This window comes from Heptranchias perlo, chromosome 1, assembly GCF_035084215.1.
Source record: "Heptranchias perlo isolate sHepPer1 chromosome 1, sHepPer1.hap1, whole genome shotgun sequence".
In the NCBI taxonomy this organism is placed as follows: domain Eukaryota; kingdom Metazoa; phylum Chordata; class Chondrichthyes; order Hexanchiformes; family Hexanchidae; genus Heptranchias; species Heptranchias perlo.
In genome coordinates, this window is record NC_090325.1 from 50552330 (window position 1) to 50566681 (window position 14352).

At 38.4% G+C, this 14352-nt stretch overlaps 1 protein-coding gene across 3 annotated transcripts in view; it reads left to right on the plus strand.

Moving 5' to 3' along the window:
• Window positions 1–13977, plus strand: part of tln1 (talin 1) — a 241293-nt gene extending 227316 nt beyond the window's left edge. For all 3 annotated transcript variants that reach the window (XM_067984951.1, XM_067984967.1, XM_067984959.1), the window contains 7 exons: window positions 1023–1128; window positions 4197–4321; window positions 6459–6584; window positions 7067–7129; window positions 7427–7609; window positions 11623–11751; window positions 12252–13977. In XM_067984951.1, the coding sequence (XP_067841052.1) occupies window positions 1023–1128; window positions 4197–4321; window positions 6459–6584; window positions 7067–7129; window positions 7427–7609; window positions 11623–11751; window positions 12252–12383 (864 nt within the window). In that variant the 3' untranslated portion in view covers window positions 12384–13977. The remainder of the gene's footprint in view (window positions 1–1022; window positions 1129–4196; window positions 4322–6458; window positions 6585–7066; window positions 7130–7426; window positions 7610–11622; window positions 11752–12251) is intronic.
• The last annotated feature ends 375 nt before the right edge of the window (window positions 13978–14352 follow it).

Here is a 14352-nt window from a genome sequence, read left to right on the forward strand (position 1 = left end):
AAAACATTAGGAAATAGTAGACACTAATGTATGAAATTGTAAACACCAGTAAAATGTGTAGGATTTTTGGATGAGGGTTCTTCCACCACTAAGTGAGTTCCTGATTTTAGCTGGGCCACCTGGATGAAGTACTTCAGTATAGGAAGGAGAATTTGACTTAACACCTTGTGCCAGTTGCTTGTCCTCCAGATCAGGGATTACTATGTGTCATTTACACTTGGGGAGAAAACTTAAAAATGGGAGTTATATAAAAATTTTAAAGATCAATTCACTTGGGAGTCAGGAGGGGCGACGGTCGGACAAGTGGTTAAATGTGGGGTCGGGAAAAGCACTGCTGCTCCTCTTGGCTCCACGTTCAGGTAAGTTACTTGCCACCTTTGTTGCAGACGAACCCTAGGGCTGGTTTCCCCGAGTTCAGCCTGCAATGGCGCGGCAACCTAGACAAACCAATCTTGGAGGGGGACCTCAAGCAGGTGTTAGGCTCCATTTGCATATACAAAGGTACTAAAGCCTGTTTCAAGCGTGGGTAAAGGACGCCTCTTGTTTGTCCTAACCCAATATGGTGGGTGGTGCAGTTCCGGCCGGAAGTGTGCATACGCTTTCTGCCCTCCATTTTAGGAGCCTTGGCTGTCCGCGCAGTGCCCAAAGGCTAATATGTTGCCATCATGATCCCTCCTCACAAGTTTGTGCAGTATAACTTCAGCTCCACTAGAGGCTTCTCGTACACTTGAAAGTACTCAGCAAAACACAGTAAAGTTACAAAATTAATGCTGTAGGCCTCTCGAACTTTTGAAGGGGAAAGGAGATGTGTGCTGCTACGGTCGACAACATTACATCAGAAGAAGTTTCAATATTCCTGGTCACTTTACTGTAATTTTATGGTCTATAATAAACTTGTTAGTGATAAAAGTGTGTGTGTGTGTGTGCGTGTGTGTATATCTTTCCATAAAAGCGCCCAGCTATTATTTTTTGAATTACTGTTTCTTCCTCTGTTAGTCAGTACTTCTTGATCTCCTCCACAGATTCTTCAGAAGCCATCATCGGATCTCAAACAGCAGCTGGCAGCATATTCAAAACGTGTGGCTGGTTCTGTCACTGAGCTTATCCAGGCTGCAGAGGCCATGAAAGGTAAGAAAAACCTTTTGCATTTTAATTAAATTCTTGGACCTACAGGAATCATTGTTGACGTGTAAAGAAAAAGTGTTTTTTAATAAGTAGATTTGAATAAAGCACATGGCATGGATTACGTCTAGTTGGATGTTGAGCTCTAATGCATTGTCCCATCAAATGGTGATCTGACCTGGGTACAAAACAGCAGCTTTCAACCCACTGCTTAAAATGCAGTTTAAAAGAAAATCTTCATGGACAGCCACATAATGTTAATAGCTGAATAGAGTCATATTCATCATATTTTACTGTTAATGATATTTAGAGCCACCCATTTGGCTCACAGAGACCAAGTATGCCTCATATTGATGGTGCTGTTTGGTGCTGAGTTAGTCAATCTTAGCCAGGATGGTGGTGATATTGAAATAAAAACAGAAAATTGCTGGAGAAGCTCAGCAAGTCAGGCAGCATCTGTGGAGAAAGAAACTGAGTTAACGTTTCAGGTCGAAGACCTTTTGTCAGAACCGGAAGATGTTAAGAGAGTTAGTTTTTGAGCGAGTACAGAACCAGGGCGGGCGGGAAGAACAAAAGGGAAGGTCTGTGATCGGGTGGTGGGAAAGAGTGATTAAATGACAAAAGGGATGATGGTGCAAGGCAAGGAAGGTGGTAATGTGACAGGTTAAGAAACAAAAAACTGATCAGGAGTGGCTGTGGTGATACCATTGGCCTCTGTTACTGGGCCAGGGAGTGTTTTTAGCAGAAGGAAAAGGACATTAGTGATTCTACTCCTGATCATTACCCAGTGACCCACTGTTTGTGTCACTGAAAAGTGATAACTGGATTAGATTCTGCTTGATGCCTTTTTATAGTGAAAAACCTTGTCAACACTCGCTGCCCAAGCTTGCACATGATGAATAGGCACTACCATGAATAATCATGAGGGGAGGAGGAATCCTCAATCATAAGTTTTGGACACTTGCGACACCATTTCCTGGTTTGCAGACAGAGAAGGAATTGGGGGTGGTAGGGGGTGTGAAGAGAAAATAAAATAACTGAGCAGGTAGAGAGATAAAGAAAAATGGGGGAGAGGAAAAAATACAAATGAGAATAAAAACCTCTGATGCCAAAGAATCGAGGCAAAGCAAAAGGGAACAATTGGATAATTGATTAGACTTGGATAATTGAACTTCAAATAATTGAGACATTTTCAAGGAATTATCAAATTGTTGTAGAGTTTATGTATTGGTTTTACTGTTGATTCCCTTCCCTCTGCTCAAGAAATCACATTTTATCCTTTCATTTATATTTATTTATATTTGAGCAAGCAATCCAAATAAAATAATCCTTATAGTCTCTTTTTAAGCTGGAAGGATTTTTTAAAATTTTGTATCCTAAGTGCTGACTCATACATCAGCCATTTGTTCTGGCAAAATGAAGGAATTGGGTATACTCCAAAGCAACCAAATGAATGTTTTGACTGTAACATTGTACAGTCGTGCAATGGATCTTAAAAACACATACAACGGGAATTTATACACCAGAAATTCCTTTGTACTGAATTAATCTAATAAGTTTAAAAGCTGTTAATTTGATGGTGTTTTACAGACAGTTTTGTAGGATACACCAACACATGATTTGTAATGATGTCATCATCTTACAGATCTAAATGTCTGACTGACTTTATATGGAATTTTTCAGTGAAACTATTGCAGCCTCAAAAGCCTGGAGGAAACTGTGCTGAAGTAGATAATCTTATAATGTGCTGGAGGTTTTGTTTAGTTGTGGATTGTGGCAGTTCTATGTTGAGTTTTCTATGATTGGTGTTAACCTATTACAGACTGGCAGTTACGTTCCGTATAGTTTAAAAAGCCTTTTCATTGTAGGTGTGGAAAACACAGGGCTTTTACTGATGCTATGATCATCTGGATTGATTACAACAAAATTAAAATTATTACAAATTTAATTTAAAAATAATAAATTGGGTGAATTTTCTCAGCAAACTGCCAGGAATAAAATGGCTACTCCTTTTTGCATCCAGATTCTGTATATAGTTTTTAAAATAAAACAATACCTGAGTCAAGTATAACATGGGTTGACTCAAGTTCCTTCTGCATTTTCCAGTAATGTGGCTCACATTGCTGCTTATGCCCTGAGCACCTAAGCAGATGGTTCCCCATCTACGCCTTCCATCCACATGCTCACAAGTCTCTCTTGTACCTTCCAGATGTGTTTCTAAATTCCCTTCCCCACTCCTTTGCTGGCTGCTTCCAACTTGTAATGCGAACTACAAATTCCTGATGAAGAGAATTGCAGAACATTACTCCGGATTTGAATTTCAAAGGAGACTTTGTTAACCCCACCTCCCATTAGATCTCTTGCTACAAGTATGAGCAGTAGGGATCAGTGAATATCATGAGGTTGGGAAGGAAGAGAAAAGTTGGAAGCATGTTAGAAAGCATGGCGGTGGGGGGTGGCTGGTGGGGGAGACAGGGTAGCATGTTGAGAAGTTAAGAGTTCAGATTAAGAGTAATTATCCACTTCTTTAAACTGCACAACCTGTGCTTTTCACAATACTTTGGCTCCTGTCCTCAAGTCAACACAGGCATGCATGTGCACAACTGTTTTGAGAGCCGACAACAACTTGCATTTAGATAACGCCTTTAAGGTAGAAAATGGCCCTCGGCACTTCACAGAAGTGTAATCAGGAAAAAATTGAATCATGATTAAGACTTTCATTTCTGGCTACCAGACCTTCTTTGATGTCTGGCGATGTGGGTTACCATGTCTCTGGCACACTAGTGCCATGTTATTTACAATGTTGCTGTTGAAGCTGGGATTGCTGTCAGATGACAGTGCTAAAAGTTAAGTACAGCATGAATTGGGTTCAACGGCCATTATGCTTTCTTAAAATGTCTTGTGCACATTGCCAATAAATGGCAAATTGTTGGCATTACTAGGCCCAGTTACAACATGCACATATGAAAAGTTTGGAAATATTTTGTGCACATGGCCTAAGCTACAAGGAAACTTTCAAGATGATGATTTCAGGTGATCAGTTTCTTACATAACTTTTTATGTTCATTCTTTAGGCACAGAGTGGGTGGATCCTGAAGACCCAACAGTTATTGCTGAGAATGAGTTGCTGAGAGCTGCTGCAGCTATTGAGGCAGCAGCCAAGAAACTGGAACAACTGAAACCAAGGGCTAAACCTAAGGTGAAAAAACACCTACAAATTGACATTAAAAATGTAGCATTCTTTTTCCTGGGCTCATAGATCTAGTTAGAAATCTAACAAAGCAAATTGGAATAATTAATTATTTCAGTAATTTTCTTTTCAAAAATCATTTCAGTGGCTTAATAAATTTATCCAGTTAGAAGCTGCGCCATACAAACCAGATTTGATTCCCAATCTGTGCTGAGTTAGCTGATCTCAGCTGGGGTGGCAGTAGGAGTGCTAGAGTTGACCTTGGTGCCCTTGGGTTAGGGAAGGAAAAATTGGCTTAAGTTCTTGCTCCTGATCATTATCCAGTGACTATAGCTGGAAGTGCATGTGTGGATGTCAGGTGAGGACTGGATTGGGCCTGGCAATAATGCTCCCCGTAGTCAAAACCTACTGACACTCGCTGTCGAGGCTTGCACATTTGTAAAGGCCATTTGAATGAAGTACCAGAGGATGGCCTGTGACTATACACTCAAGAATTCAAAACCACCACAAGGGAAAGAAATAAGTGCGGGGAAAGGAAAGTACAAAAAATGCAATAGATCGACAGCTCAGTAATTGTAATGGTTAAGTTCTGGGCTAACACCTAGAGAGCACGATGATAAATACCAGTGACTGTCCTAATTATTGAACTACCCTTTGGCTAGTTCTTGACAAAGCCAAGGTTGAAACCTTCAATGAGGTTGACAAGAAAATTGGAAAATATGCCCATCAGTTCAGTGTGTCATACAATTCTGCAACCCCCCCCCCCCCCCCCCACACACCAAATCAGCCTATTATATAGTATTACTCATTGGGGAAGGTTGCAGGATCAAACAGTTTCATAGGTGCTTGCTATATGTTTGGGGATTCAGGAAAGAAGTGGGCTTAAAGTTAAATTTTCAAAAAGGAAAATGGATACAGTAGATTTGATCAGTGAATTACACAGTGTACAGCTCTTGGTGCTGTAGCTGTTACAACTTACAGTATTTCCACCAGTTTTCTTCCCTTAAACTTCCTGTTCTAAAAGTAGCCACTGCTGTTGGGGGTAAATTTCCATGGGTGAGTGTGACCATCTGCTCCCTTATCTAACTGAGCATTTAAATTTGTAAACCTGGATAGTGTGTTGGCTGAATATTTGATTGTGGAAGCCATCATTGATGAGCAGAATCCTTTCTTTGTCCATAATGTCTGTACATGAGCGCTTCCAGTGATGGCCAATCAATAGTGGTTAGAGGAGGGAATCTTGGCCAGTTTGCCCTTTTATTCCAGGGAAGCTGAAGCCAGTTGTGGTATTGGCCTGATTGAGATTGGTTAATTCAACAGAGATGGGTTTGGACTTGGAATCTTCCCAGACTCTCTAGCTCAGCGTCATGCTGTCCAATGCTTTTAACCACTGAGTAAATGGGAATGGTCAACTTGTATCAGACTTATAATCACTAGTACTTCACCCCAGTTGTTGTATAGTTCAAAATATTCTTTCCAGATACAACTCACGTTTGGGAGGGTAAAAACTGTAATTGTGCTATTGGGTGTTTTTTTACAGTTTGAGTGTAAACAATGAAAATTTCACAAATCCATCATACACTTTACTGAACTTCTAGTGACTACATTAAAAATATTAGGTCAAGCATGCAATTCTTATGACCTTAGTGCTATGGAAGCTTTTTAGTTTAATTTGTATGAATTCTGATGTGAACTTTGACTTAAGCATAACTCTAGATTCAGTTTCTATATAAGAGTAGTGGAATTATTTAAGTGATTACATTATAATTAATATTTTGTGATTAGAACTATTCACTATGCAAATATTGTTACAAGCGACTGTCTGATATGTTTGCTATATTAGGTTGTTAGCTAAAACTCAACTATCTATCAAACATATTTGTACAGTTTCTTGTCTTTACAGCATTTTAAAAGGTGGCTTATTAAAATTTTAGTTTAATAGAAAACCTACATAATTCAATGTTTCAATAATTTTTGTCCTGAGTTCATTATCTAATAACGTTAATTTTATGGTATATACGACTTTTTTTTAAACACACGCTGTCTATCCAAAATTCTTCAATTTATTTGTCATCTGTTCACTAACTTCCTCACTGTTATCCTTGAATTCACACTTGGACAAAAAACTTCTTTTTTTGTCCATCAGCAAGCAGATGAAAGTCTTAACTTTGAAGAACAGATCCTGGAGGCAGCCAAGTCGATCGCTGCAGCAACCAGTGCCCTTGTGAAAGCTGCCTCCGCAGCTCAGAGAGAGCTTGTGGCTCAAGGCAAGGTAAGAGAACTCAGTGTCAGATTATTTCATTCCTGAATGCATCAGTGCCCATTTTCAAGTTAATTTTATAATGCTTGTGTATACTTAAAAATATGTAATGACATAAGAATGAAATGCAAAAATGGCAGGCAAATTTTTTTGTCCTTTTAAAATGTTCTCCAGGATGGTACAAGTACATATTCTCAGTATTGTAAAGACCCAGTGTAATTTCATGTCAGTATTGTTATGTGTACAATAGGGTTTTATTTCACTACCTATTATTAGGACCCATCCATCTCAGGGATTATTTTCAGTTTAATAAAGGATTATGACTCTTGTAAGCTAGCTAATTGCCAATTTTATTCTGTAATCTTCCCCTCTGTTTGAAAAGCTATAATTATTCACCCAGTGTTCACCTGAATAAATTATTTAATTGTAGGATGGTGACTGAATAAAAACAAACTACACTGCAAACATTCAAGGAAATGTTTTTTTCACCATAGGTTGGAGCTGTACCGGCAAATGCAGTGGATGATGGCCAGTGGTCACAAGGCCTCATTTCAGCAGTGAGTACAATGTTAACGTTTCCCCCACTCCCAAAAAAAAACAACTTGATGGTCAATTATTAGATTGTCTGACTATATAATTTTTATGAAACTGCAAGGGAATATTCTACCCATAAAGTAATATTAAACTTTGAGACCTACTATATGTATTTCAGAATATTTTAAAATCTCTTCACCTGATTTAAATCAAATTATACAAATTACAGTAAGCAGAGGATCCTTTTTGTTGATTCTTTGGCTTGATATTTTAATGTTACTGCTTCAGACTGCTAGCTAAGTAACTACTTGTTTTAACAGGCTCGAATGGTTGCTGCTGCCACAAGCAGTTTGTGTGAAGCAGCCAATGCTGCAGTTCAGGGGCATGCCAGTGAGGAGAAGCTCATCTCTTCAGCCAAACAGGTGGCGGCATCTACAGCTCAACTGCTGGTGGCCTGCAAGGTGAAGGCAGATCAGGATTCGGAGGCCATGAAGAGACTCCAGGTATTGTGAATCTTCGGAATTCTCTACCCCAGAGAGCTGTGGAGGTTCAGTTGTTGAATATATTCAAGACTGAGATCGATGGATGTTTGGACACTAAGGGAATCAAGGGATTTGGGAATAGGGCGGGAAAGTGGAGTTGAGGTGGATCATCTTATTGACTGGCAGAGCAGCCTCGAGGGGCCGTGTGGCCTACTCCTGCTCCTATTCCTTATGTATACAGTGTGAATTAAACTGTATTTACTACAAAAATGCATCTTATGCCATTTTAAAAAACAAAGGCAAACACGAGTGTGGCACGTATATACATGCGCACACATTCCTCCTCCTCCTCCCATATTATGAAGGAGGGGCAGAGACACTCCTATCGGCAATGCACTGCCGACACAATTATATTTGGTTAAAGGCTGCATAACACTGGATGCAGTAATAGAGAAAAAAATCAAAGTCTCATGTACTTTTTTTGGTAAATAAATCATAAACATTAATTTTTGACCCCAGGATGGATATGGCTGTAATGACTGTACTGTGCCACATGAGGCCATTTTGTTCTAATATTACTTTGAAAATTAATGTAATAAATTCACTACCTACTGTCAAAAATCAGTACAGAATATACTTATGCCAAGGAGATCAGACCGGGAGATGATTGGACTGCTTACTCTGGAAAAATTCAGTCACTACTTGTTTATGGGGAAGAGGGAGGGAAGATACAAGAGCAGACATGACACCAAGCTTGAGTTTCAAAGGCTTGAAAATTACAGATAGAGGGAAGGCTGAGGGAAGTGAGATCTACAGTTTGACGTCTTGGAAAGCAATAAGAGATGGTGAGGTTGGTCTTTTAAAACAGCAGAATTTCAGTAAACCATAATGGTAAGTGTAAAATTTCATCACTTAATAACAGGCACTTTAGATCAACTCAGTTCAAGTGAATATATTTATTTTAAATGTCTAGAAAAACACATCAGTTATTGGACAACCACCACTATTGGTGGTCGCACTAATTTTTTTTCTCTTGTAAACTGTAATCCTTTGATTTTTCACTGCATATACTCGAGTAGATTTTTTTTGTAAATGTAGACTACAAGCTTATTACCAATTCAATTATTTTAAACACTGACACAATCCGGACATATACTTTTGAGCTTTATTTAATTTTCTTTTTTTTGTCAGCTTTTTGTTTCCTAATTATTTTGCTCCTGAAACATCTAGTCAATCCTTCTTTGATTTAAACGAGTGGGAAATCCTGCTTTTGAAGCCTAACCTATAGTGTATTTTATTGTGGCAATACCCAATTTTTTACTTTGGGATGTTGCATAGAAATACACTGCACTGCCTGCTCAGTTTTATCATAGTGTCATCTAGTGACAGGAATGGAGTATAACCGTGTAATAACTTTTTAGTGCAAAAATCTGATTCTAGCCAGTTGACCTAAACCGAATTTACTTCTAGCCTGATCCAAAATATAGTAGGCCCTGGATTTAAATATGTAATATTTTTTGCTTTTGAAGCATATAGAGTTTTTGGAAGGATGCTAGAAATAGTTTGATAAATATGTAGCTGTTTAAGAATAAAGAGCTGAGTCAATTTGACTTTTTAAAAAAAATATGTCCATTTTAAGCAAGTCTCCCATTGAACAATTCTGTTCTTAATCTTTGGCACATTGCCATGTTCATACACATTTTCCAAACAGGAAAATCTTTGTTCAAATTGTCATGTCTCTTAATCAGGATTAATTGGTTGAGTTCTTTTCTAGAAGTACATTAAAAGATTTATTTCCCAGTGCAGGGATTTGATGAATTTTATTAATTACTGTTCTAAAAGTACAATAAACTCAACTGTTTTACAAATTGATGAAGTTCCACATATTGCTGGTTATCAATAATTTATGATGTGGAGATGCCGGTGATGGACTGGGGTGGACAAATATAAGGAATCTTACAACACCAGGTTATAGTCCGACAGTTTTATTTGAAAATCACAAGCTTTCGGAGATTATCTCCTTCGTCAGGTGAGTGAGTGAAAGGTTCTCAAATCACATATCTTATATTAGGCTGGGACACGATCACACCAATCAAAGGTGTCGTTGATGTTCAGACAGGTTAGCCACGGAAAACAGTACATCCCAGTATACTGAATACACAATGGGTCAGATTACACAGACAAAGAGAAAAAGAGACCCGAAAGGCAGAGAGAGAGAGAGAGAGAGAGAGAGAATGTCCAGTTGTATTAAAAACAGATCACTTTTTTTTCCCTGCTGGTGGGGTTACGTGTAGCGTGACATGAACCCAAGATCCCGGTTGAGGCCGTCCTCATGGGTGCAGAACTTGGCTATCAATTTCTGCTCGACGATTTTGCAATTTTACACGTAACCCCACCAACAGTGGAAAAAAAAGTTATCTGTTTTTAATACAACTGGACATTCTCTCTCTCTCTCTCTCTCTCTCTCTCTCTCTCTCTCTCTGCTTTCGGGTCTCTTTCTCTCTTTGTCTGTGTAATCTGACCCATTGTGTATTCAGTATACTGGGATGTACTGTTTTCCGTGGCTAACCTGTCTGAACACCAACGACACCTTTGATTGGTGTGATCGTGTCCCAGCCTAATATAAGATATGCGATTTGAGAACCTTTCACTCACTCACCTGACGAAGGAGATAATCTCCGAAAGCTTGTGATTTTCAAATAAAACTGTTGGACTATAACCTGGTGTTGTAAGATTCCTTACATCAATAATTTAGCCAGTAGTGTGAGATTTTAAACATTATAGCATTGGAAACTCTTGGCTCTTAATGTTTGTATTCAGTAAATGTTCTTTATGAATAGACTAATTGAAAATTTTGAGACCAAGCTGGTTTGTGTTGCAAGACTCTTTCCATCCTCTTTCTCCACCCTCTTCCCCCAGCCACCCCATGGCTCAGCAGGTAAATGCATCACATGGTATGGCAGTGAACCATACAGACCAGGAAGGTTTCCAATATCTGTTCTATGCTGTGTTACGGAATCACAACATGAAAGGTGGATTGGAGCACTCAAATTAGCTTCCGTGTCCCTGGGCTGGTGAATGAAATTTTCTGAGCTTCCTGTTTCTGATCAGTGACTCCTGTTGGAATAGCCTGTTGACAGTCCAAGTTAACACTTGATTAATGGCCACTTGAGTGAAGGGCACTCAGGACAATGGTACTGGTTGGCCACTGCAGTAAAGTGTAGGAGTATGTTCTAGTATTAGTAGCCACTTTCAGGAGAGGAAGGCTGAGAGAAGCTTTGGGTATCCCAACATGTAGCATGTTTTCAAATTCTATCAAGATTACGTGATGCTGTCAAGCACTTGGATTATTTCAGTAGTTCAATTTATAAGCATTTATTAGCTTTGGTGGAGATTTTCTTACATTAAAAATGACTATTGCACACTTAATACAAGGCTGTGAATTAACATGTAATTCTGTGGCGATATGCATGCTCGTCCTTAATTTGGCGGAAAAGCCTCAAAAACCATGAGAAAATTGCATTCACAGTGGACGAGCAGGAGAATCCCTGTGGAAATCTCTCCCTCCCCCTGCCCCCCATCCTAGTCTCTTAACTGTATCATTGTGGTTTGATTTGCCTGTAATAACGTAACAAAATGTCTATCAATTCACTTGCTTAAGTGTAAGTAAAAGTTGCCCTTCCTTTTCTGTAACAATGCTTTATAAGTTTTTTGACAATTTTTTTGAGCCTGATAAGCTACTCTTGTGATGTCTGCAAGCCCCCATCAAAGCTTTGACATTTTCAATACATTCCTGACCCGGAGTGATTGATATGGGCCACTTTCATATGATTTACAGAACAATATAAAAGATCACCTGTGGTCTCCTCTAACATTGCATTCCCACTACAGTTTTATTGCAAGATTTTTTTTAAAAACCGTACTACATTTAGTATTCAGGAGGAAATTCTCCCACTCTTGCCCCAGCCTGTACAGAACCTCTAATGCTAGCGTTTTCATTTTGAGCCATTACTTAGTGTGCGCTGTTTTTGCAGACTGCGGGTAATGCTGTGAAGAGAGCATCTGACAACCTTGTGAAGGCCGCACAGAAAGCTGCAGCATTCAATGACCACGAAGAGGCGAATGTTGTTGTGAATAATAAGATGGTTGGTGGCATTGCTCAGGTGAGTGAATGGATTGAGTTGCATACAGTAGTAGTAATGTTGCTGGACTAGTAATCTAGAGGCCTGAATTTATAATCCAGAGAATGCGAGTTCAAATCCCATCATGGCTGTTTGAGAATTTGAATTCAGTTTTTTTAAAATCTGGAAATAAAAGGCAAGTAGGAGTAAAAAGTGACCCATGAGGGTGTTGGACTGTTGTAAAAACCCAACATATTGATGTTCTTTAGGGAAGGAAATCTGCTGTCCTTACCCAGTGTGGCCTATATGTGACTCCAGTTCCACACCAGCATGATTGACTTTTAATTGCCTTCTGAAGTGGCCTAGCAAGTCACTCTGTTGTATCACCACCTTTCGCTGGCAACTAGGGATGGACAATAAATGCCAACCTTGCCAGCGACACCCACACCCTGAAAATAAGTAATTAAAAATCGCATCTATGTGGGTTATTACCATGCCGTGTTCTCGTTACTTTAAGGGATTACACTTTCTTTCTTTAACAGATTATTGCAGCCCAGGAGGAAATGCTGCGAAAAGAGAGAGAACTTGAAGAAGCCCGAAAGAAACTTGCACAGATTCGGCAGCAGCAGTACAAATTCCTTCCTTCAGAACTTTGTGAGCAAGAGGAAAATTAACTGCAATCAAGTTAAAACAGCTAACAGCCCACTGGTCTCAGCCAGCCATCTAGTTTAGCAATCAAACAGCAAAAGATCTAATCCAGATAAATGAATATGGCCTTGAATCAAAAAATATTGACCATCTGTGTGGCCAGATTTTTTTAAATGTACATGCAATAGTTTTGTAATTTCCCGACCTGTATGGTAAAGGTGCAATAGGCGATCCACTTGCTATGATTTTCTGCATCCTATAAATAATCGTTCTGCACATATTCAATCGTGTTTAACGTGTTGCATTTGCTCTTAAGCATAGAAGGGAACGATTAATGTCTGCATGTGCGTATACAATGGTATGAGAAATGAAATGTACGGTTGCAGTATTGATGACATGTTGCAAATTTGCTGTAAAGCTTATGTATGATATCATATTTTTTTAAAGTTTATGGAGTCAGAAGGTATATTTGATCCAAAGATGATGCACAAAAGCTGTGCGTCCCAATAGTGAATGGTATAAAGCCAACGTAAAAGGACGCAACAGGGAGTAAACAGTGCAATGAGACAAGCTTAAAGAGTGTGTCACATTCATGAATTCTAAATTCCACAGAGACTAAATGATGCATATCATTAAAATTCCATAAGAGGAAAAATACTCCCTATAATAGCAGCAATAGTGTTGCCTTAAATCAGGTCAGAAATACTGTGTTTTGGGGGAATTAATGTTACTTTCTAACTTTTTCTATTTTTTACCAGATGTACATGAATAATACAGTATTTCAGCAGGGTGCCTTACAATCAGACAGCGCTTGTTTAATCCGCTTTTGGCCTTTAAGATTTCTGTGTTTCCAGTAAAGAGAGGAATATCTTTTTAAAAGAGTTCCAAGTTCGAAATGTGGTGTCCTCCACAAATTTGTTTTTTGTTTTGAAAATATTGTAAGGTGTTGCCTATAATTAAATGTTGCTGTGTCTGGCATTAATTCAACAACTAAAGCATTGAATTTTAAACTCAGTGCGACATGTTCAGCAGTTTGACAAAAAAAAGTTAAATGCTTTTGTCATCCTTTTAATTACTTTGATCCGATTAGTTTTGGGTTCCTGGTCTCCTCTTACAATAAGCCTTCATATTCTCTTGTTTTGGCGTATTATATTCAAGTGCTTGCATTTGTATTTTAAATGTGAACTTTTTAATCACAATAATATAGGCCTATATATGCACTTAACAGCTACGTACATCTTTCCAGTTAGAAATGTTGTGGGGTTTTTTTTGCAATTATGAGTTTACACGCTGCATTAATGGGAATTTCAGGCAATTCTGCATAATGTTTCTAGCACATCCTTTTTTTTTTGTTACTGGAAACACAAATGTTTTTAGGCCTTTCTAGAATTTTTCAAATGGCAAGTCTACTTCTATTTTGCATAACTGCCTCATGTTCACATTTATCCTGCAAATTTAACTTGTTACTTATGCTCCATTGCCTTTAAATATCACTTTATTTTGATACAATATGCTTCTAATATTAACATTTAATGAATATCAACTTTTCAATACAATTTGGATGGTTACTTGTTTTTATTTTACGGTTTATTTGGTTATTAAAGTTGGTTTTCACTATGACTTGGATTTTGTGCATTTTTCAATTTTATTTTTATTTTACTCCTTGGAGATGAGTTAGAGAATCCCCTAGGTGCATAGCACTGGGGTCTGGGTACGCATAAAACCAAGGTGCCTAATGTGATTTTTTAAAAAATGTTCTTCCCTTCCATTAAGCAATGCTTGTACTTCAATCCATTTGTAATATAATGTATCCCAGCACACTCCTCTCCCAGACTACAGAGAAATAGATAGAACAGATGGATCTTGAAGGAAGATATATTTGTGTGTACATGTCTCCTGATATTTTCAAAGTCACAAGTAAGAATTAAATCCTAGTCATCTCATTGATAACAGGCATTTATTATACCTCTTTGTATCCTGTACATTAACCATTCT